We start from the raw sequence: 22,704 nt of genomic DNA, 5'->3' as shown, positions 1-22,704 counted from the left end.
GAACACTGTGATTGTGATGATCAAGATTGATCTGTTACTCAACTATTGTTGTTTTTATTGAAATAAATGTTTATAAATTATTAATTAAAAAACAAAAACCTAATAATACTAAAAGTATAATTAAAAATATTAATAATTACTATAACAGTATATATACATAATACTAAAAAATAATTATAATAAAACGAATTGAAACAAGAAAAAAATATTAATTATGCAATAAAGCAGAGAAAGCCACAGAGTCTTTGTACTGAGTCAGTTTGAGCCGATCACAGCATGTGCATTGATCTCACCCTTCAGACAAATACATTTACAATAAACTCCATCACGTCCAATTACAGAAGAAACAAACAGAAACAGACACACACGCTGAACGGGGGTGAAAGGGGGCATATCACAAAATATTATTTTAAAATAATTCTAATTATAATTCATATATATTGTAGACAAACCTGAACTCAAACCCTTTAAGTTAAGGACATTTACATGATCTATGAAGCATTTTAATCTTTCAGAACATCTTCAAAGGAAGATTTAAACCAATCGGGCGGAGCCTAGCAAAGGGACAGTTTGAATCTAATAGAGATTTACAGTAGCTTGTTGCGAAGCACAAAAAATAAATAAATTCGCAAGACATAAACTAATGTACTGTAGAGTGATTTTTCATTAGATTGATCTGTTTTCTGTCAGAACAGAGCACAACAAAAGGGTCAGTTTACTTCTCTAACTGCTCTTTATATACCTCCATCTCTCTCTGCTCTCAGAGGGAATTAATGGCTCGGAATAAGTTGCTGGAAATATGTGTGAGTGAGAAACGGCTCTCTATCATCTAGTGAACAGAAGAGAAAAAGAAGAGACAGAAACCAGACAGAGAAATCAGAGAATGAGCGCATTCCTGGCATCTGCTGAGTCTCACTGTGGATTCATGTTTTTTTTTTTTATTTGCTCATCGTAAAACCACTCACATAATCCATAACTCACAAGAGAGACTGAGAGAAAGACAATCATTACGACAGCGATGCTTCCAATTCTGATTCCAGTTCGATTCAAAAATAGTGTGATGTCATCGTAGAACCTTTTAAATTCTACAAAGAACTTTTGATTCTCTAGTTCTTTAGAAAACATCAAAGAACCCAGAATCTAAAACAAAAAAAGAACCTATAATGAAATCACAAATTTATAATCCCATGAACCATAGAGCAACTCAAGAACCCTAATCCTTTTATAAAAAGAATAATGTATCTTTTAGTGACCTAAGGACTGAGAACCTTTATTTTTATAGTCAACAACCCATTTTACCAAATGTTAATTAGACATGGGCTTGAATTTATCTATCAGGATATTGACTGCATTGTGAAAAGTAAACATTACATACCAGAATAGAGTCAGATCTGAATGCAGTCGGTCGTAGGAAGGATGAAAATGTTGTTCTGGGAATAAAGCCATAATTATTTAACAGGATTCCCATGGTCATGGAAAACAAATGCGATGGAATTTTAACATTGTGATTTCCAGACCTGAATAAAAAAAACAATCATGAAAAATAATCAAATATTCAAAAGGCATGGGAATTTCTGTAGTGAATTTAAAATTTTCCAGTTACACTCTGTTATAAAATATTCAGTCAGCTAGAAAGTGCAATTTGTGAGTGCAGTCTGAAATGATTTTTACAAATCCTTATCCAGTTATTATCACCAAGAACAAAAAACATGCAAAAGTAATGGAAATAAAAATAAATAAATAAATAAATAAAAAACTCTATAAACTTATACACACAGAAGTCAGAATTGTCAGATAAAAATTAGCAATTACCTTTTTTTTCTCTGGTGGAGATTTTTTTTTTCTCAAAAGTTTATATAACACTTTTATAACTTTGCAATTGCTAGAAAAAAGTCGGAATTTAAATCTCAATATATAAATTGAATTGCAAGAAAAAAAGTTGCAATTACATTTTTTATTTTTTTATTTGTTGGAAGAAATAAACTTCTATAGATCATAGATGTTTTTCTAAACAACTAGAGAATAAAAATGGTCTTTGTAAAGCTTTTAAAAGGTTCAAATATATCCCATTAGACTAAATTGGAGATTTTTATATTGCACATCGACACACAAGGTATAAATGATAAATCATACACCACATCACACTCCAGACTGCCAGACAGCTCAACCTAGACCACTTTAGTACACACTAAACCACATCTTGGAAGACCGATGGTGTCAGAGAACGAGGTTAAAGGAGATGGAGGGAAAGAGAAAAAAAGAAAGGAAAAAAAGAGTGTGTGAGAGAGATAGATGAGGGTTGCCTCAAAGTACAGGACGATGGTGTGAATATTTGATGCTGATGGATCCATGTTCACTCCAGCGGAACTAACTGGATTGAAGCTCAACAGTAACACACACACACACACACACACACACACACACACACACACACACACACACACACACTGTGCTGCTCAGGTGGAAGAGTCTCATTTAGGATCAGGGCCATTTGGTCTTACACAAACGCTCATTTCTGCTTTACTGGGCCCAATCTACAGCAGCACACCTGTGTTCATTGCTCTTGATGCATTTGCACCTGCCAGCACACACTCACACCTGTAATTTATATCTCTGAAAACATCGGCCCTGCTTGAGTGCAGCTCATACAGGAGGTTTAAAATGCTTCTACTGGTCTTCATACCATATTCATTTGTTTTCTAATGACTTTACCACTTTAAATCACTAAAAAGCAAAATGTCATAACTGTCCAAAATAGTTCTGCTCTGTTCTTTTTTCCTCAAAAGTAAAAACGTTTTGGAAAATAAGCCATTAAGAATCAAATTCACATGCACATTAATATAAAAATGTACATTTATGTTCACAATGAAATTCATTTTAACATTGAATTGAAAAAAAAAACTTGAATTAAAACTAAAACTAAAATATTAAATATTTAGTAAAAATTACTAACATGTAAACTAAAATATTTTTATGTATTTGACATTTAAAATCTTTATAAGCTAAATTGAAATAAATAAATATATATATATATATACATATATATATATATATATATTATATATATATGTATATATAATATATATATATATATAAAACGTAATATATATATATATATATATATGTATATATATATATATATATATAATATATATATAAATTTAAATATATATTTTAAAAAATGCAAAAAACATTAAATCGCATAAAATTACTAAAACTTTAAATAGTTTTAGTTACAAAAAAAATTTAAATGTTGCCTAGGCAACTAACTGAAATTTAAAAAAGCTTAAGTATTAAAATTGCTGAATTGTAATAATAATAATAAAGCTTAAAAAAAAATTAAATATGAAAAAGGTGACTTAAAACTTAAAATTACTAAAAATTCTAAAATTACTAAAAAAAATCTAAAAATAAAATAAACTGAAAATAAAAAAAAAAATTCTAAATATTAAGAAATACTATAATAGTATATAAATGATAATAAATAACACTGACATTAATATTAAAATTCAAATTGATGTTCAAATTCACTTTAAAATTTCAATTCACAATCAAAAGCACATGAAATCATTCAGATTGGCTGTACTGGCAGGTCTGTTACAGTACTGCTGAACGTTTGCTCGTCTTTCTGTCTTTCAGGTGTAAATGCAATCTCCACGCGTCTCAGTGTTTGTATGTGGACGGCAACTTACAGTGTCAATGTGAACACAACACGACCGGACAGGACTGCCAGCGCTGCAAAAAAGGATTCAAAGCCAAGACCTGGAAATCAGGATCGTATTTACCAACACCCAACGGATCCCCCAACACATGTGAGTCAAATACACCTGTTTTATCTTACTTCCCTATGCCAAACATAACAGAAATACACATAAACCACACACATACTGTACAAGAACAGAAAATATCCCTTATTGTAGGTATAAAATAGTTGCTATTATGAATGCAACAGCATTATAAAATCAATGGCACCAGGTCTCCAGTGAGCAAATATCAGGTCCTCATGAATCAGATCAATCCATTTATCATATTCTACTCCACAATGAAACAGAATTAATTATCTCTAAAATCATCGCGCACTACAGGACTCTCACATCTAAGCCCTCCACACTGAAATCTCCTCATTATTTTCTGGGTTCAGAATTCCTCGGCCGGAATTCCTCTGAGCTTCAGAGATCTTTACACTCCGACACACACACAGAAAGCAGACGGGTGGTTATCCAGCAGCCTGGATCTGATTTATCCCTGAAAATGTGGACAAAACGATCAGGAGGGACTCGCTTGTGAACTGAAATGAGAGACAAAGGGGGAAAAAGGTAGATGAGGGCAGAGAAACAGAAGGAAAAACAAAGATGAAAATGAACACAAATTAAATTTTTCCTCCCTTCTGTACAGTATCCAAAGAGAGAACCTTTGGAACACAACATCCCTCCATTTTACCAGCAGCACTCATGATAAAATAATAATCTAGGGCAGCACACACACGAGTGAATCCAGCAGACTGCAGATCTCAACTCGCTTCACTTACACACCCGAGCGCTGCAGAGCCTTTTAGACTTCACAGACCTGTCAGCTCACAGTAAGATCAAGACTGCTGGTGTGGCGGCCCAATTCCCAGAGAACAGAGAGGAGAGCAGCGCAGACGCACACCGCCACACAGCCTACAAAATGTTCCCAAACACACACGCACAGGTTCCTCTGTGGAGAAACGGCCCAAATCTGCACTAATCACTGTCTAAACAGGAAACACTAGATCTGTTCTAAAACCTAGTGAGCTGCCTACCTAGACAGCGAACCAGAAGACTTAATTACTCTGCTTTCCTTTGGTCAGAGATACTAGAATACCTTGATGCATTTCAACTAGCGCAGCAAGATTATTTTCTCTTTAATATATGCATATATTTATTTAATATATGCTAATTCAAGTCAACATGAAATTAAAACTGACTATCCTTATTTTTTATGGAATATTGCAGTGTTCATTATAAATCAGTGTGTTTCACTGTTTCTTCATGTTACTGCCTTCATTTGGCCAAATTCTTTTGGCCAGAATACCAAAAATGCATTGCAACAAGCACAGTGAAAAATCTGATTAAAAATGCTGTTTGGGTGTTTTTATAATTGATTTCAATATATGAGCATGTTTATTTATTATATGCTTATTAAAGCCAACATCAAAACTGATCATTCTTATTTGCATGGAATATTGCAGTGTTTATTGTAAATAAATGAGTTTTACTATTTCTTGATTATGCTGCCTTTATTTGGGAAAAAAGGACTTTTCAAAACTACTGTTTGATTATTTTATAATTCTCTAAATATTTTATATTTTATATTTTATATTTATATTTAATGTATAATAATATAATATATGCTTAGAATCAGCATTACATTAAATCTGACATGAATGTCACAGTATTTATTATAATGCATCTCATGTGTACGGCACTATTTCTTAATTATGCTGCCTTCATTTTGCCAAATTTTTGGCAAAATAGGCCAGAATACAAGAATGCATTACAACAAGCACAGTGAAAAGAAAATCTGATTAAAATTGCCCTCTCATTGTGTTAATCATCTAAAATATTTAACTATTTAGTATATATTTCAAATATGCATATATTTAATATTTATTTAATATATGCTCATTAAAGTCAGCATTAAATTAAATCTGTCAATTCTTGTTTTTCATAGAATGTTGCAGTGTTTATTAAATAATACATTTCATTTGTAGAGAAGGTTTTTTTTTTTACACTGCCTTTATTTGGCCAAATTTTCTGGGCAAAAAAGGCCAGAACATCTGAATCCACTGCAACGAGTGCAGGGAAAAATCACTGTTTGTTTATTTGCGTAATTTATTAAAAATATGCCCATTAAGGTCGACATGAAATCAAAGTTGACATTTCTTATTTTTGGGCATTGCCATTTTTGATGTGAAATTTACAGCTATGCCAAGCCTAAAGATGCAGTATGTGGGAAGGACTATGTGAAGAGTTTTGAAAAAGTGACCTAAGTATGTGTCCTAGTAATTGTAAAAAAAAAAAAAAAAGCTAATAAAATACAAAAATACTGAAAATATTTACACTGTGTGTTTGCACTTTGATACTAATATGTTAAGCTTGGATGTTTGTTTTTTTACGTCCATCAGCAACTTTTCTGATATAGAATGTTCCAAATCAGTCACTGTTGATGTTCCATTTCAGTTAGGATGCTCCCTTAGAAGGCAGCTGTCTATGTAGAAAGCACTCACTAGGTTTTGGAACAAAGCCCCTGACTCACACTTTCTCTCTCTCTCTTTCAGGTTCTCAGGCGTTGGCTGGTTCTTCTTCTGGTTCCAGTAAGTACCAAACCCCCAACAAACGAGAGGACAGGTCTTTCATCCTCTCTCTGATATGTCAATCATCCCTCGCTCTCTCTTTCTTCACTGTCTCTGTGCTCCATCCCTCGTTATGTCTTCTTCATTTTTCATGGGGCCGCCCGTCCTGTGGCTTTCATCATTGGCAAACTGCTGAAACTAGCCGCAATTCAGCCTAACATCAGAGAGCAGGAGGAAGAAAGATAAAGGGAGATACAGAGGAAGGAACAGAGAGAAGCAGGAAAGATGACGTGATTCCTCGAGGGTTCAAACAGAATAAGAAATATTAGAGATTCACTCTGAAGACACGCCTACAGCATCACATGCACATAACACACACAATATCAGCCCACATCTAAGAAGGGATTTCCCAGAAAACAACAGTACAGCTGCTGGGCTGAGCTCAGGCACAGCCCTACTGAAATTCACAAAAAAAATAAAAAAAAAAATATCCTAGTTACGGGAGTTATTGTTACAACAATAAAACTAAACCAATAAAAACTTGGTGTTGTTATTGTTGACTAGAACCATTAAAAATTATTTTTGTTAATTGAAATAAAAATAGAAATATTATATAAAAAAGCCTAAAACTTAAAAACTAATGAAAATAAGTAATGTTGCATCGGCAAATAACTGAAATAAAATAACTTTAAAATGTACTAAAATTAATTAAATAATTAAATAAAAATGAATTAAAGAGTAATGTAAAAAAATTATTTGAAAGAACAAACACTAAATAATAAAAGTAAAAATAATAAAAATGACAAGCATGTAACAAAATTACTATCACTTAAAAAAAGCTAAAAGCTGAAAATATAAAATAAAAGCTAATTTAATTACCATACCATTAGAGACCTATCTTTCATATCTCATCATCAACTTGTTTTAAATGTTTTCCTAAATATGAAAGATTTTCTATTGTGTATAAGTGTTTGTATATATAGTTCTTAATATTTTATTAAATAATTATCAATATCAACATTTAAATCAATATTTAAATGTGATATTTTAATTTAAATGAAAATATTTAAATGCATTTTATTCATTAATGAAAATCTAATTAAATAAATTAATGATTATTTATATTATTTTTAATATAATATATTAAGAGAGAGTGAAAAAAATTCCGAAAATGACAAAAAGAAATTTATAGCAAGCTGGTTACTTAATGTTTATAGTGATTTTACAGTAGTAACAGAAACTATAATATTCTCAGAAGGACTATGTTTACCATGGTAAATGTTTTTAATGGGTGCCTCTACAAGACGACGGTCGAGTGTCATTTTGCTACTTGTAGTTTCAGCTGTCTTTTAGATTAGATGCTCATTATTGCCGTTATTATCACATATAGAGCAGGACACTGGAGTGGAGGATCCAAAATTCACTTTTTACCACACCTGACAAAAAAAAAAAAAAAAAAAAAAAAAAAAAAAAAAACGTAACAGTCTTAAAAAAAAAAGTGATTAACTGGCCAATTAGTCACTACAGTTGCATTTGACGCTTGTTGAGTGTTAATTTTGGACCCTGGGTGTAACTCTGTGAAGGTGGAGGAGATCGAGGACGTGTTTGCATGCATGTGAAAGTATTTCAAACACAGACCTGAAGGATCTCAAAGCACTTATAACTGCAGAACGGTTTACAAAACACATGCCAGAAAGTTTTCTCAAACTCGCTTGACTTTATGTGTTGTGGCGGAGCATGTTTCAAGAAATGCTGAGTAGATCCCTGCCTGTCCTGTCGCCGTAGTCATCATCTAATTTTAAAACTGTCTGTGTTCCTGAGGAAAAGCACTTAGTGGAAGTGAAGCCCTGGACGCAGCGATGTCAGGACTTTAAGAGTGTTTGTGTAACGTCTTAAAGCTTTAAACGGCCTTCCAGTGACATGATGCTGATGCATTCAGGAAAATTAGCATGATTCAATATGGGATTCAGCAGGAAATGATGTCGTCAGAGCCACATTTAAATTAAATGAAAAGGCAGTACAGCAAACAGTGTGTGTTAAAGGAATAGTTCACCCAAAAATGAAAATTTCTTGAAAAATGTGATATCTTCATCAGAACAGATTTGAAGAAATGTAGTATTTTATCACTTGCTCACCAATGGATCCTCTGCAGTGAATGGGTGCCGTCAGATTGAGAGTCTAAACAGCTGATAAAAACATCACAATAATCCACAAGTAATCCACACCACTCCAGTCCAGCAGTTAACATCCACTATTAGGGTGTTTTTAACTTTAAACTGAGTACTCGATCCATAATCTCTCCAGTGAAAAGTTGTCTTCTCTGAATCAGGAGAGAAATCTACACTGATCAAGCACTGTTTACTAGCCAAAACAGTTCCAAACAAATTATGGGAGGATTTCGATTTTGAGATGACTTTTTTTTTCTGGAGGAAGCATCATTATGGATTATGGTCCAGTATTTTAGCCAGAAACAGTAGTTTGAAGTTTAAAAAACGTCTTGATGGATTTCTTTCTTACAAACATGCAGCTTTTTGCTTCTCAAGATGTTAACTGATGGACTGGAGTGGTGTGGATTACTTGTGGATTATTGTGATGTTTTTATCAGCTGTTTGGACTCTCATTCTGACGGCACCCATTCACTGCAGAGGATCCACTGGTGAGCAAGTGATGCAATGCTACATTTCTCCAAATCTGTTCTCTTGAAGAAACAAACTGATTTCGGATGGCCTGAGGGTGAATACATTTACAGCAAATTTTCATTTTTCGATGAACTATTCCTTTAAGGCATCAACGCATGGCTCTTTTTGGGTTATGTGTGTGTGTGTGTTTGTGTGTGTGTGTGTGTGGCATATGGCCCAGAGAAATCAAACTCATAGATCATGTCCATGTTTTCTCTCCCCTGTAGTCTAAGAGTCCAAGGGTCTCCCACACAGGGGGAACAACACACACACAAGCACATAACATGCACACACACACACACACACACACACACACACACACGCTCAAACGTACAAGAGAGGGAGATGATATGTAGGCCAGTGTGTGTGTGTGTGTGTGTGTTCCTATTAATGTGTGCTGGATGAATGTCCTTCTGCACACACACACGCAGGGATTATACGGTCAGTGTGTGTGTTCAGACAGGGATTACGAGGTCAGAGCGGCGAGTCTGATCCTCTGGCTGCTGGTTGGTCAGTTGGGCAAATAGCCACAAGAAGTAGAACAAACCAGTACACACAAACACTACAGGAAATGACATCATAGCAAAACACAGTCAGTGAATGATAAATTCGCTTTCATTCTGAAAATGATCATGATTCAGATAAGCATTAATTTTAAGTGAATGATAAATATGATATATACAAAACACACACACACACAATCATACATGATCTCTTCTCTAGACAATCCTACACATGTGTAATATTTTTTTGTCTTTATATGTTGTCTTATGAGCAACAAATAACTGGACATTATATGATAGGAAGAATAATCCGCATTTGACTTTGAATGGACTGCAGCATAAAATTAGACTCTGTCTTTAGACCTTGTGTTGCTGTAGTTTCAGATGGAGGTGTTGTTTATTGCTTATTGTTCGTCTTTAATGCCAACAGTGACTGACACTTCAGCTGAAGAATTCACTACAGCTATAACAGAAGCGCTAGTTTTGAACACAGGTGGGACAGTATGACCCTCAAAGCCTCCCGTAGTTGTAGCGATAAGTAGTAACTATAATTTAACGTGTAGAGTAATATACTAGGTGATATAAGGTACTATACAAGTTGCTGCCTTAGTGCACTAGCAGAGCTTAATGATGATGTAATGTGCCTTAATCCAACAGAGCGCCATCTGCAACTACACGAGCGCACACACGCAAACACACATGCACGAACACATGCATACTGACAATCTGCATTAAACCGCAGCTTCATTATCTAACAGCATCTCACTTGAGACCTCTGATATTACAAATGTGCTCCGGTTAGATAAACTGATGACGCACTGGAGATGACTGAAATGACTGGCATCCTTCCTCCAATATGCTCAGGCAATTTCAGCCACACGTGTTTTTCTCATTCTTGACTTGTTGCCCTGAACTGGAAAACGTGAAGACATTTTTATCTGAAATAAAACAATACAAATATAACATCATAAAACTGCATGCACGGATTTAACGCAATAACAAAAGTAGTATTTTAGAAATGTGTTGTTACTACATACTGCATTATATTTTCAAAAAACAGTGGGCAATATCAGGGTTGTGCGTCACTCAAATTAGAGTTGAAAATCAAATTCCAATTCATTTTTTGAATTTAATGTAGCAAACAGGATGAACTGCAATTCAGATTTGAAATCTCAAAGTTTATCAAAACAAACTGAATGTTTTTAGTTTAAAAGGTTCTAAAAGACTTTAAGTTTGAAGGCAGCTACGGTAGAATGATAGATAGATGATAGAAAGATAGACAGATAGATAGATAGATAGTTAGATAGATAGACAGACAGATAGTCAAATTCACTCATGAATTGAAAGGGAGCCGATTATTCTGAATTTTGCACATTAATGCATGTTAAGCAGTATGCTAGTATGCTAGTACCGCATTCAGAATATTTTAATACACAGATTGAACATGAATTGAATTCATAACCGCCTCTGCAGTGCAGAATGGGATTCCATTTGACACTAGTGCCCCCCATGTGCAAACTAGAATATTTAAAATGCAAGTGGTTTTGTAAAGCTCAGCACTTTATGTGTGTGCGTGTATTCCATGCTGACTCTGGTTTCTCTAACCCGTTTCTATTACACTCACCCCGCAAATCCCATTAGATACCCCTCCTAAACACCACGTCCCATCAGCTGAAATAGAGCCTAAGGCACTTTTTACCACCATGGAAGCCCCGCCCCCTGTCACACCCCCTTCTCATATTCTCAGTAAGGACACGCCCCACAAAGCCACACCCCTGGAGGAGGGGCCTGTTCACACACATATAGAAAGCAAAGGTAAGTTACAAGCACTAGTTTGTGTGTGCTAGTGCTGTTAGTATACAATAGAAACATCTTTCAAACACTTGTTTTGGCAGTCAAAGCACTGTAGCCAAGCCAAGAGCTCAGCGACTCTGCTGCCAGTAAGTCATCTACTCAAACGTACCCCTAGAGGATTGTGGGTAACGGCTCCAAAGCAGTGTGCGCAGTGGGAAATCAATGCTCAATTAGACAGTGTTTTCCCCTGTCAAAATATAGAGTGACTTTGCATCTTTCAGCGCAAAGCGGATTAGGGTGGCCTGCGAATATATATAAAACAAAGAACAACCACACACACACACGCTTACTGATCGAAGCGCACATACACACCCGAGGAATGAATACTGCATGACGTTTAACAAGTGAACGAGAACTCCAGCTCGAGCTCAGATCTGAAAACGTCAAGCTGGCATGAAAAAACGGAGGGGGGTATAAAGCGCTTAGCTGAGACGCGAGACAGAGCAGCTCCTCAGATGGATTTAATAAAGGTGGAGATCTTTGAGATTCCCAGCAGGATACGGCGTACGTGTGTTGATGAAATTACAGCATGGTCGTTGTTTACACGCAGGAGTGTCTGTGTACCTCAAACAACACCAATCTGTCATTTGAGATTAATTGCTGTTTGGTTTGTCTGTTTAACATCATATGCCACTTTTAATGTGTTTAGGTACTACATACGCCCTTGCAACCAAATAGAAGCTCACTCAGAAGGGCAGTCACTTTAGTTTTAAAACTAGATTCAAATGAAGAATCACATCAGTAAAGCACAGACGTAAATGAAACCAATAATTGCTCTTTAGATGTTTTCATTACACAGCTGATTCCATGAAATGAAAAGAAAACAAATGGCTAAATGATTATGTGACTAAAAGATAAGCTTAATATTTATGAGTTGAATAAAACAAAAAATTACTAAAAATATTACATAAATGTGAATATAAATATATATATATATATATATATATATATATATATATATATATATATATATATATATATATATATATATATATATATATATATATATATATAAATTATAAAATCTTTTTGGTACCCTTTTAGATTTTTTTATTACTAACATGATTTATTATTTCTCGAAAATCTCTTATTTTCTAAACCTGGTCTGACTGGTGATTGAAAGTGATGCACAAAGCAGAATTTTCTACAAAAAAAGTAGTAAAGATAAGTGTCAAAAAAGTAGACAATGAAAACGAACACACAAAAGAAGAAGTTAATATGTAATTAAGATTATTTCATTCAGATGTTGGTGTTATGTCATTCCGACATAGCAAGATTTTTAAAGCCTTGTAATGCCTAAGTGACATTTCCTTCTTTTTGATAAACTACAGTTCCTCACAGACATAATCACCAACCCAAGCACCAAGGACAAAACATGTTTCCTGTTGAAAAAGAGAGGACACACCACGGAGAAATTAAGAAACAGCCTGTCAAAGGTATTGTTAGGCCATCAAGAGTTTGGCAGAATTCTATTATTGTGGTAGATGTGGTTTTGGTGACCTTTTCCTAACCTGTGGTTAATAATGAAAAGTGTAGTAGAGACCACAGAGGAGTTTTGTGGTCTATGGTTGTTATAAATTAAGATCATTGTGATTGAGTATAGTGTGAAAGTTCTATGATGAATGTACAGGTTGTTATTTCTGGCTAGTCTGCTTGGTGTTCAATAGCTGTTTGTAAAGCACAACATGGTGTATGTGTTTGTGTGTACATACTAATTTTGTGATTATCTGAATGATTGCACCCATGCATTCCCTACACCACCCCCAGTAGAGGATTCTGGGAAGGGTGAGGAGATTTCTGGGAGGAAAGAGAGGATATCTGGGAAGCATGAAGAAGATTCTGTTGAGCCAGTGCCAGAATCTGCAGTGTCAATTCCAGAGCCTGTCAAGCCAATGTCAAAATTTCAGGAGCCAACACATAAATATCATGTTCATAACTCAATAACAGAATATCATGAACTAATACAGAAATCTCATGATCCAATAGTTAAACCTCATCAGCCAGTAGTACACCATCATGAGGCAATGCATAACCCTCATGATCCAATAGTGAAAACTCATGAGCCAATGCATGAAGCTCACGAGCCAGAGAAACCTCATGAACCAATAGTACATCATCATGAGTTAATGCATAAACCTCATGATCCAATAGTGAATTCTCATGACACAATAGTAAATACTCACACACCAATAGTAATTCCTCATGAGACAATGCATAAACCTCATGAGCCAGAGAAACCTCATGAGCCAATAGTACATCATCATGAGCCAATGGAAGAACCCCATGAGCCAATGCATAAACCTCATGAGTCAATAGTGAAATCTCATGAGCCAATGGTGAAACACCATGAGACAATGCATAGACCTCATGAGTCAATAGTACATCATCATGAGCCTATGCATAAACCTCATGAGCCAACAGTACATCATCATGAGCCAATGCATAAACCTCATGAGCCAACAGTACATCATCATGAGCCAATAGTACATCATCATGAGCCAATGCATAAACCTCATGAGCCAGAGAAACCTCATGAGCCAATAGTACATCATCTTGAGCCAATGCATAAACCTCATGAGCCAATGGTGGAACCCCATGAGCCAATGCATAAACCTCATGAGTCTATAGTACATCATCATGAGCCTATGCATAAACCTCATGAGTCAATAGTACATCATCATGAGCCAATGCATAAACCTCATGAGCCAACAGTACATCATCATGAGCCAATAGTACATCATCATGAGCCAATGCATAAACCTCATGAGCCAGAGAAACCTCATGAGCCAATAGTACATCATCATGAGCCAATGCATAAACCTCATGAGCCAACAGTACATCATCATGAGCCAATAGTACATCATCATGAGCCAATGCATAAACCTCATGAGCCAATGGTGGAACCCCATGAGCCAATGCATAAACCTCATGAGTCAATAGTACATCATCATGAGCCAATGCATAAAGCTCATGAGCCAATAGTACATCATCATGAGCCAATGCATACACCTCATGAGCCAGAGAAACCTCATGAGCCATTAGTACATCATCATGAGCCCATGCATACACCTCATGAGCCAGAGAAACCTCATGAGCCAATAGTACATCATCATGAGCCAATGCATACACCTCATGAGCCAGAGAAACCTCATGAGCCAATAGTACATCATCATGAGCCAATGCATAAACCTCATGAGCCAATGGTGGAACCCCATGAGCCAATGCATAAACCTCATGAGTCGATAGTACATCATCATGAGCCTATGCATAAACCTCATGAGTCAATGGTGAAACACCATGAGCCAATGCCTCATGAGCCAATAGTACATCACCATGAGACAATGCATAAACCTCATGAGCCAATTGTACATCATCATGAGGCAATGCATAAACCTCATGAGCCAGTAGTGAAATCTCTTGAGCCAGTGCATAAATCTCATGAGCCAATTGTACATCATCATGAGCCAATGCATAAACCTCATCAGCCAATAGTACATCATCATGAGGCAATGCATAAACCTCATGAGCCAGTAGTGAAACCTCATGCATCAATATTAGAATCTCATGGACACATACCAACACAGCCAAAAAGGGAATCGCATAAACCAGTACCAGAGTCAGGGACAATGCATGGATCTGTGCTGCCAAAAGTAGAGACAGTTTCATCAGTACATATGCCACATGAATCAGTACCAAAGCATCACATCTCAGGACCAAAACATGAGGATATAAAGTCAGTACTAAAGAAACCAAATGAGTCGGAAGGAAAGACAAAAGAAGAGGAGGAAGGGTCTCATACACACACAGCTGTTGGAGGTATGGCTCAGCTGGTAGTTTTTAAAAGGCCTGTAGTACAGAATGTAGTATAAACCTGTAGATTGCTCAGTTCTTCTCTTTGCTCGTCTAGACCCACACAAACACTCAGAAGAGCACGGTAAAGGAGAGGGTGAAGTAAAACCCATTCATAAGTGGGAGAGAGAAGATGAAGAGAATAAAAAAGGTATCCATGGTCTGAGGTCGACTTAGAGCACATTGTGTGGCTGGTTAAGTCTATCGCTGTGTATACATAGTAGTCATTAGAATCCATATTAGCAAGGAGCTGCATTAGCTTCTGTAGCCTGCCTCTTTAGACTGTGTGTGTGTGTATATATATATATATATATATATATATATATATATATATATATATATTATAGTGTACATTGGTGGTAGTGATTTTTTGTGCCTGTTAAATGTCTCAAACAATGATTCTATTCCCCTCCCTTAAGCATGTGGTTGGATAGCTGGAGATTTGCTTGTCATAGACTCGATTTGCTTTGCTTGTCGTGGTAGGTTCCTACATGAACATATTGTAAAAATAAGACTTTTCATTCTCTGAAGCTCTTCTGAAGTTCTTACTTTCTGGAGGGCAACAGACTGTACAGCTAAAAGGCATCATATATGACGACTTCAAAGGTGAGAAAGAACTTAAAATGAGCTAAAAAAAAGTAGAAAGAGATTACAAAGTACAGTGTTTAAAAGAATGAGGGAACGTTCTAGATAGAAGACTTTGAAGAAGAAGAACCTTTGACTCAAATGGGCTCTAAAGCTCACTGTAGTTCATACAATTTAAACACTAACATGTTTTAGGGTGCTTTCACACTTGGTTCGCTTGCCTGGTCCAAACCCTAGTTCGATTGCTGTGATGAGATATACAGCTCTCTGTTTGCAGCGCATCAGTCACGCTCGTAAGGAAAGTGAGTGAAACACACATAAACAAATTTTTATCAAATAATACGTCTTTAATAGCAGTTCACTTTTGCGATTTGGTATGATTGTGTTCATATCAGAAGCGAACAGTACCGGAGTTCACATGAACCGTACCCAAGACCACCATTTTTGAGCGGACTCGGGTACGGTTCGCGGGTGCGCACCTGAGTTTGGAAGACAGCGTTCACATCATCCACACGAACCAAACTCTGACGCAGCAAAAGTGCTAGTGTAAAAGCACCCTTAGTCTCAAGAACTGTAGTTAATGTGTTGTGTGGAACTGTGAGTTGTTTAGAAGCACTAAGTAACTAAATAGTTAAACTCAGAAAGTTACAGTGTTTCTGACACTTTCATTGATGTACTGTAGAAATTTCATGCTGCTGCATTTTTTTTATGAATCAAGGAGAGTTATAGAAGACAGTACATCATTTTCAATAGACCTTAGTCAGGGTACCATGACATTTTAGATTTATTAATTTTTTTTATAAAAAAAAATTTTTGTGGCATTTTTGCCTTTTATTGTGACAGGACAAATCAGAATTGACAGGAAGTGAAGTGGGAGAGAGGGGGGGCAGGATCGGGAAAGTTCCTCGAGTTATGATTCGAACACGGGACGTCCATACCGTAACAGCACTGTATTTTGGCATGCTGCCCACAAGGCTATCGGTGCAGACATATTTACATTTTGACAGGAATGAAAACAAGGCTGTGTGGAATAGAATTACAGTGTGTTCAATCATTTGGTTGTTTAAGAACATACCGATTGTCAACTGACCAAATGTCTTTCTAAAAGACTTTCGGTAGACAAAAAAAAGCATTGAAAGTTGTTTATACAGCACATGCACTCACAGCCTTGTCTTCAATATGCCGTCGAACTTACTAAGGTCTATAATTGGGCTTTGGCTCAACAGAGGTACAGGTAACGGTGAAGAGTTCTAGAACACATTTCAGTGGAGATGTGAATGAATGGCTAGTACTTTAGAAAGTTCTAGAACACGTGATGTTGAGAGTTCAGAAACTAAAGACTCACTGGGTTTGATGTTTCTCAGCATGTTCTAACTCTCATTAATCCCTTCATCCCTGCTTCTCTCTATTATGTGTGATATATAAGGTAAGTGTGTTGTGATAAGCTTGTGTGTGTGTGTGTATAACTCTCATTTATATTTCATTGATTTGCCTGTTTCTTTGTGCTGAGACAGGCTCTGTACTGAGTTCTTGCTCTCTAGCTTTTAAAGTGCACATAAATATTTGAAAGACAAGTCTAAACTCAAAAAAAAAATTACAAATCTGAAATAGCTAAGAATTCGTAAAGCTGATTAAAGGGTCTGGTTAATATGCATTTGTATAAGTTTAACTGTATATTAAATAACATTAGATTATGGTTGTGCCTTTAATTGTACTCAAACTGACACATACTGCAACAGCAACATCAGGAACATTAGATCTAGCTATACAATCTTAACTATGTTTAAATGGTTAATTGTTTTTTAAAAAGTTTAAAAGAACTGAATTTATTTGAAATAGAAATCTTTTGTAATTTTCTAAATGTCTTTACTGTCAATTTTGATCAATTACATGCATCTTTGCTCAACAAAAGTAGTACTTAATTAAAAAAAAAACATCTTACTATGTACACCTTCACTTTCTAGAACCTTGTATCTGTCACGTTGAGGTCAAAGTCCTTTGTAACGCTTGGCAGGCGCTGGGTCAGATTCTCAAAAAGGAGCGACACTGAATGTGGTCCATTGACGTGCTAGACACTGATTTGCTGTGAGTGACAGAAAGAAACAGGACAGGTGTGAATGGGAACTGGGAAAAACCCATCAGTTTGACTAAAAAGATGTGCTTCAGAAGTCGGAGAAACAGCTGTTTTAGAAAAACATCTGTCATCAGATTTCCCAACATCCCTGAAGCACACGCATACACACACGCTTACAAACGCCACACGCACATACACACGTGCACGAGGTGTGGGAAAGACTCCCGTAAGAGTGTGTGAGATATCGCCCTGTCAGCAACACACACAAACACCCACACACACATCTTCATTTCAGCCGTCGATACTTTGGGCACAGCAGGAAAGACACGAAGTAAAGCAAAATAGCTCTTCATTGATTCAGCATTCAGATCGATTTAGTTTGAATGTCATACGCTAACATTCACAACACAAAACTTCCTAGTCCACCCAGAGCATTTAAACTAAACTGCAAAAAATTGAATCATTTTTAAAATCATCATCATTATGTTGTCATAAGCTCATTAACATACCCACGCCCACATTTATGTTCCGTATTCAGCAGCTTGACTGACATTTTGCATCCCATTTCATCTCATTATCTCAAAAACCAGGAACTCTTCTCTCTCATTTTTAACCCTTCTTTACTTTAAAATTTAAAGTGATGATGTCTCTCTCTCATTGTCAGATTGTGAATGTAACGGACACTCGAATCGATGCAGTTACATCGACTTCCTGAACATAGTCACATGTGTGAGCTGCAAACACAACACGCGTGGTCAGAACTGCGAACACTGTCGCATGGGCTTCTACAAAAACACCTCTGCAGAGCCTGATGATGAGAATGTGTGTATCGGTGAGTAACAGTGTACGTTTTATATCTAAGATGTGCACAAATGTTGTGCAAAATAAATTAAATCACTGGCTCGAGCAATACTGTATCTCAAATGGTATGAATGGTTATAGCAATGCCAAGGTCACGGGTTCAGTTCCCAGATGCTAGAACTAATAAAAAAGGTCTTCAATACAACCCGTCAAAATAAAAATTAACTTTAAGAAATTATGACAGAAATACAGTACCATTTTACATTACAATGTACTTCTCAAAGTAATCTTTTTTTATTATTTAAACCTCTTTTGTGTAGGTTTGTTTTACAAAAATTAAAAATAATTTTTACATTTTCATTTAATCACATTTTAAAAGATTAATTAAATTGTTTTTTTAAGATTTGATTTGAGTACCACCATTTCTGATAAAAAATGTGTACAAAATCAAGTAAAATGAAAACAGAATTTTTGAATGAATAAATAAATAAATAAATAACTGTAAAAAAAATCACAGCTCTATTATAGTAAAAAAAAAAAAAAAAAATTAACAAATTGTTAAAGTTTTATGAACTCAATTAATTAGACATGCTTTTTAATTCTTAAAATTTGATTAAACCATTTAAACAAAAATCTGAAAAAATATAATTAAAACAATGAATTGGAGAAAATTAAAACAGATTTTTTTTATAGGGCCCAAAAATGTTTTATTAAAGTTTTGTTAAACTTTTAATGTTGTTTTTGAATTGTATAAGTTTCATAATTTCAATTAATTAGACATGCCTTTTGATACCTTTTGAAAATTTAATGTAACCATAAAACAAAATCCAGATAAATGAAAACAGGGAAAAAATGAATCCTGAAAAATTAAAGCAAACAAAACATAATTTGTGAAAATATAAAACATGACCTTAATATAATTGTCACACTTATTTATTGCCAGTTACTGCAGAGTGAACCATACTTGATGAAATTGAAATATTCACAATTACAACACTCAAAATTACAATATTTAATGCATCCACTAAGGCCGTAAAACTGAGGAGGGCAGTGCTATACAATGCACAGTCTTCAGTGGCTGATTCATTTTGTCAGTTTTAGACACTAAAAGCAATTCAGCAAAAGTGACTCAGATTACGAGCGTTAATCTTTAAAGAGGGCCTGTCCCAGCAGTCAGGAATCTACATTGAAATAAAAAAAAATAAAACGTAAAGGAGACAGGAAATCCCTCTAATTGAAACAAAAAGAGACATACTTGGAGAATACTAAGGACGTAATCAGTAGAAAGTACACAGACAACTGAATAAAGGAAGAAAGAAAGAAAAAATGCAAGATGAAACAAAACTGCGCTGGACGCCACGGTCAGCAAAGTTAAACTGCAACATTATCATCCTGAGAGCGTCATATTAGAGATTCCCAGCGGTCCTCAAATAAACTTCCAGAAATAAACCCGGATATGACAGCTCTTAAATCAGCGCGACGCTGAGAGTACCAGGATGGAGAAGGAAGTCCATCTGCTGCATGAGGAGGCAGGGCGCGGGGTAAATGAAAGCGTGCTGTGAAGTCAGCACAAATGAACTCGCCCTCATCGGGTGTGCGCCAGGTGCCAACATGGCACAGGGTCAACACCAAGATCTCCACGAGGAGAACATTTACCTCATCCTGAGCTCACAACACCACTGAGTTTACACTGTCTATTTTCAGGAGTTCTCACCGAAGTGCAGTAATTCATTCTAATGCAGTTGGCTGCAGCCCAATGCAAAATACTGATGTGTATAAAAATATCGGTAGATAGGTTCTAAAAATAAGAAAACATCAAAATGATTCATTTGCAACTACCTTACACTATAAAAGTGATGCAATACATTAGATCTTCAAGCAACATGAAGTATCCTGGTTCCCTCAACAAAAACCAATAGGATTTGTCCATCGCCTTTCATTTATTGCAGAAAATAAGCTCTGTGACATAAAATAATTTATGATTCTTACACATTTTTTTCATCATGATAATCTTCAAGGTTTCTGCAGGTTTATGAAGGTACAGTACATTTATTAAAATCTTTATAAGGCCAAGTAAAGAATATTTAAGGAATACATTGAAGGGAACACAAATCTTGATTTAAGAATGTTTAGAATTATGTTCTTTTTCTTTTTTTGTGCAGTGTATGCAAAACTTCATGCCATTATTTTTAAGGCTTTTTTGCACCTATTTAAGACATTTTAAGGCCTTAATTCGTGGAAGGGCATATTAAGACCTTTTTAAGCCCAGAAGAAATCCTGACTTCACAAATGAACAATTTTACAAATTTAAAAACCTAGATACAAACGGCAAAGCTCTGCGTTGGAATTGATGGAATTGGAAGTGCTAAAGTGAGGGTTTCGGCCCACAAAAATACATCATCCCTACAGCAGTCCTATACCCAGATATGTTTAGATAACCAAAGAGATGGGAAATGCAGTTTGGTCGAGTCTGGGATTTTTTATTTTTTTTGCACACTTTGTTGATATTTTTGTTAACAGTTCACAAAATGCATAAAAACTAAGCTGTACCATCAACATTCACAATTACAATTTATGATGATTAATGCCAATTTTCTTGAGTTTCAAGTGTTTCCTACTGTTAATTTAGATATAATGTGAAGCAAGTTCAATCAACTTATAAATACGGTCTTTCCAACATAGCTTGAACACAACATAAAACTATACTGTTGCTCAATATTAGATGGTCGACTGATATATCGGCTGATATTTGGGATTTTTATTTTGAAAAAAAATTTTTTTTATAACACCAGCATCTGAATGCACAAAACTCCAATTCTTTATCTTCATTGGTTTATCGCCATATTGTTCATCAGCCACCCTGCTCTCTAAGAAATCAGCAACGGCCATTAAAACATCCACACTGGTCGACCACTTCTCAATTTAAACAAATAGCATACCTTATTCTTTCTAAACACAAAAAAGCAACTACACAATAAAGGTGACATTTTTATGAATAAACATAATAAATAAAAGTGCATGCAAGAAATGCATATGTGTCATATGTGCACAGCAACAAGGAAACCACTGAGCCTTTTTGGCACATGTAATGTTTTCCCCCTAACTAATTCTCTCTCTTTCTTTTCAGAGTGCAACTGTAATACGATGGGCTCATTGCACGACCGCTGTAACGGTACCGGCTTCTGTCAGTGTAAAGAGGGCACTACCGGAGTTAAATGTGACGACTGTCTCCCCGGTTATTATTGGAAACAGGGCTGTTTCAGTAAGTACCTCCCAGATTCATTAAACACTTCCTAATCAGACTTCATTCAACTCTCCAATCAATGTCAAAGTGTGCAATCGCCTCTTCATTCTCCTCAGCCAATTTCAAGTTTAAATCAGATATTAATTGGCTCAGTCCTTTACAAGGCTTTTGTTTACAAAAGCTGTTTGAAATAAAAGTTCCAGTGTAAATAATATAATTAGCTTGCAGTCATAAGTTTTTACACAGTGGAATTAAAGCGGCGTTAATTCTACTTTTGAATGACAGAGAAAGGAGAAAGATGCAATAGTTCACCCAAAAATAAAAATTTGCTCACCTTCAGGCCGTACAAGATACAGATGAGTTTGTTTCTTCAGGGTAATTTAGAGAACTTGAGCGCTGCATCACTTGCTCAGCAATGGATCATCTGCGACGAATGGGTGCCGTCAGAATGAGAGTCCAAACAGCTGATAAAAACATCACAGTTGATGTCAGTTAATGTCTTGTGAAGCCAAAAGCTGCATGTTTGTAAGAAACAAATCCATCAAGATGTTTTTAAATGCAAACCATTGCTTCTGGCTCACATACAAGTCTATAATCCATAATATTGCTTTCTCCAGTGGAAAAGTAGTCTGGTCTGAATCAGAAGAGAAATATGCACAGATCAAGCTCTACCAGTAATGTCACATTTTGACACCGGGCTACTAGTGACCATTTTACTTTTTGTTTAAAATAAATTGCATGGTTTCTGATTCAAATATTGGAATTTGTTCCAAGTTGTGTAGAACAAAAAAGGGGTGTGG

General features: G+C 35.6%; 1 protein-coding gene across 4 annotated transcripts in view; it reads left to right on the top strand.

The window, feature by feature from the left end:
• The window catches only part of LOC109083188 (bromodomain-containing protein 4), a 55,927-nt gene extending 33,861 nt beyond the window's left edge, over positions 1-22,066 (top strand). For 3 of the 4 annotated variants that reach the window (XM_042747823.1, XM_042747821.1, XM_042747822.1), the window contains 9 exons: positions 3,640-3,812; positions 6,302-6,337; positions 11,139-11,312; positions 12,683-12,787; positions 13,119-15,167; positions 15,259-15,351; positions 15,732-15,806; positions 18,524-18,691; positions 21,788-22,066. In XM_042747823.1, coding sequence (XP_042603757.1) covers positions 3,640-3,812; positions 6,302-6,337; positions 11,139-11,312; positions 12,683-12,787; positions 13,119-15,167; positions 15,259-15,351; positions 15,732-15,806; positions 18,524-18,691; positions 21,788-21,957 — 3,043 coding nt within the window. In that variant the 3' untranslated portion in view covers positions 21,958-22,066. The remainder of the gene's footprint in view (positions 1-3,639; positions 3,813-6,301; positions 6,338-11,138; positions 11,313-12,682; positions 12,788-13,118; positions 15,168-15,258; positions 15,352-15,731; positions 15,807-18,523; positions 18,692-21,787) is intronic. The other variant, XM_042747824.1, reaches the window with a different exon arrangement.
• The last annotated feature ends 638 nt before the right edge of the window (positions 22,067-22,704 follow it).

Source organism: Cyprinus carpio, chromosome B21, assembly GCF_018340385.1.
Source record: "Cyprinus carpio isolate SPL01 chromosome B21, ASM1834038v1, whole genome shotgun sequence".
In the NCBI taxonomy this organism is placed as follows: Eukaryota; Metazoa; Chordata; class Actinopteri; order Cypriniformes; family Cyprinidae; genus Cyprinus; species Cyprinus carpio.
This window is presented reverse-complemented; position numbering and strand designations above follow the sequence as displayed.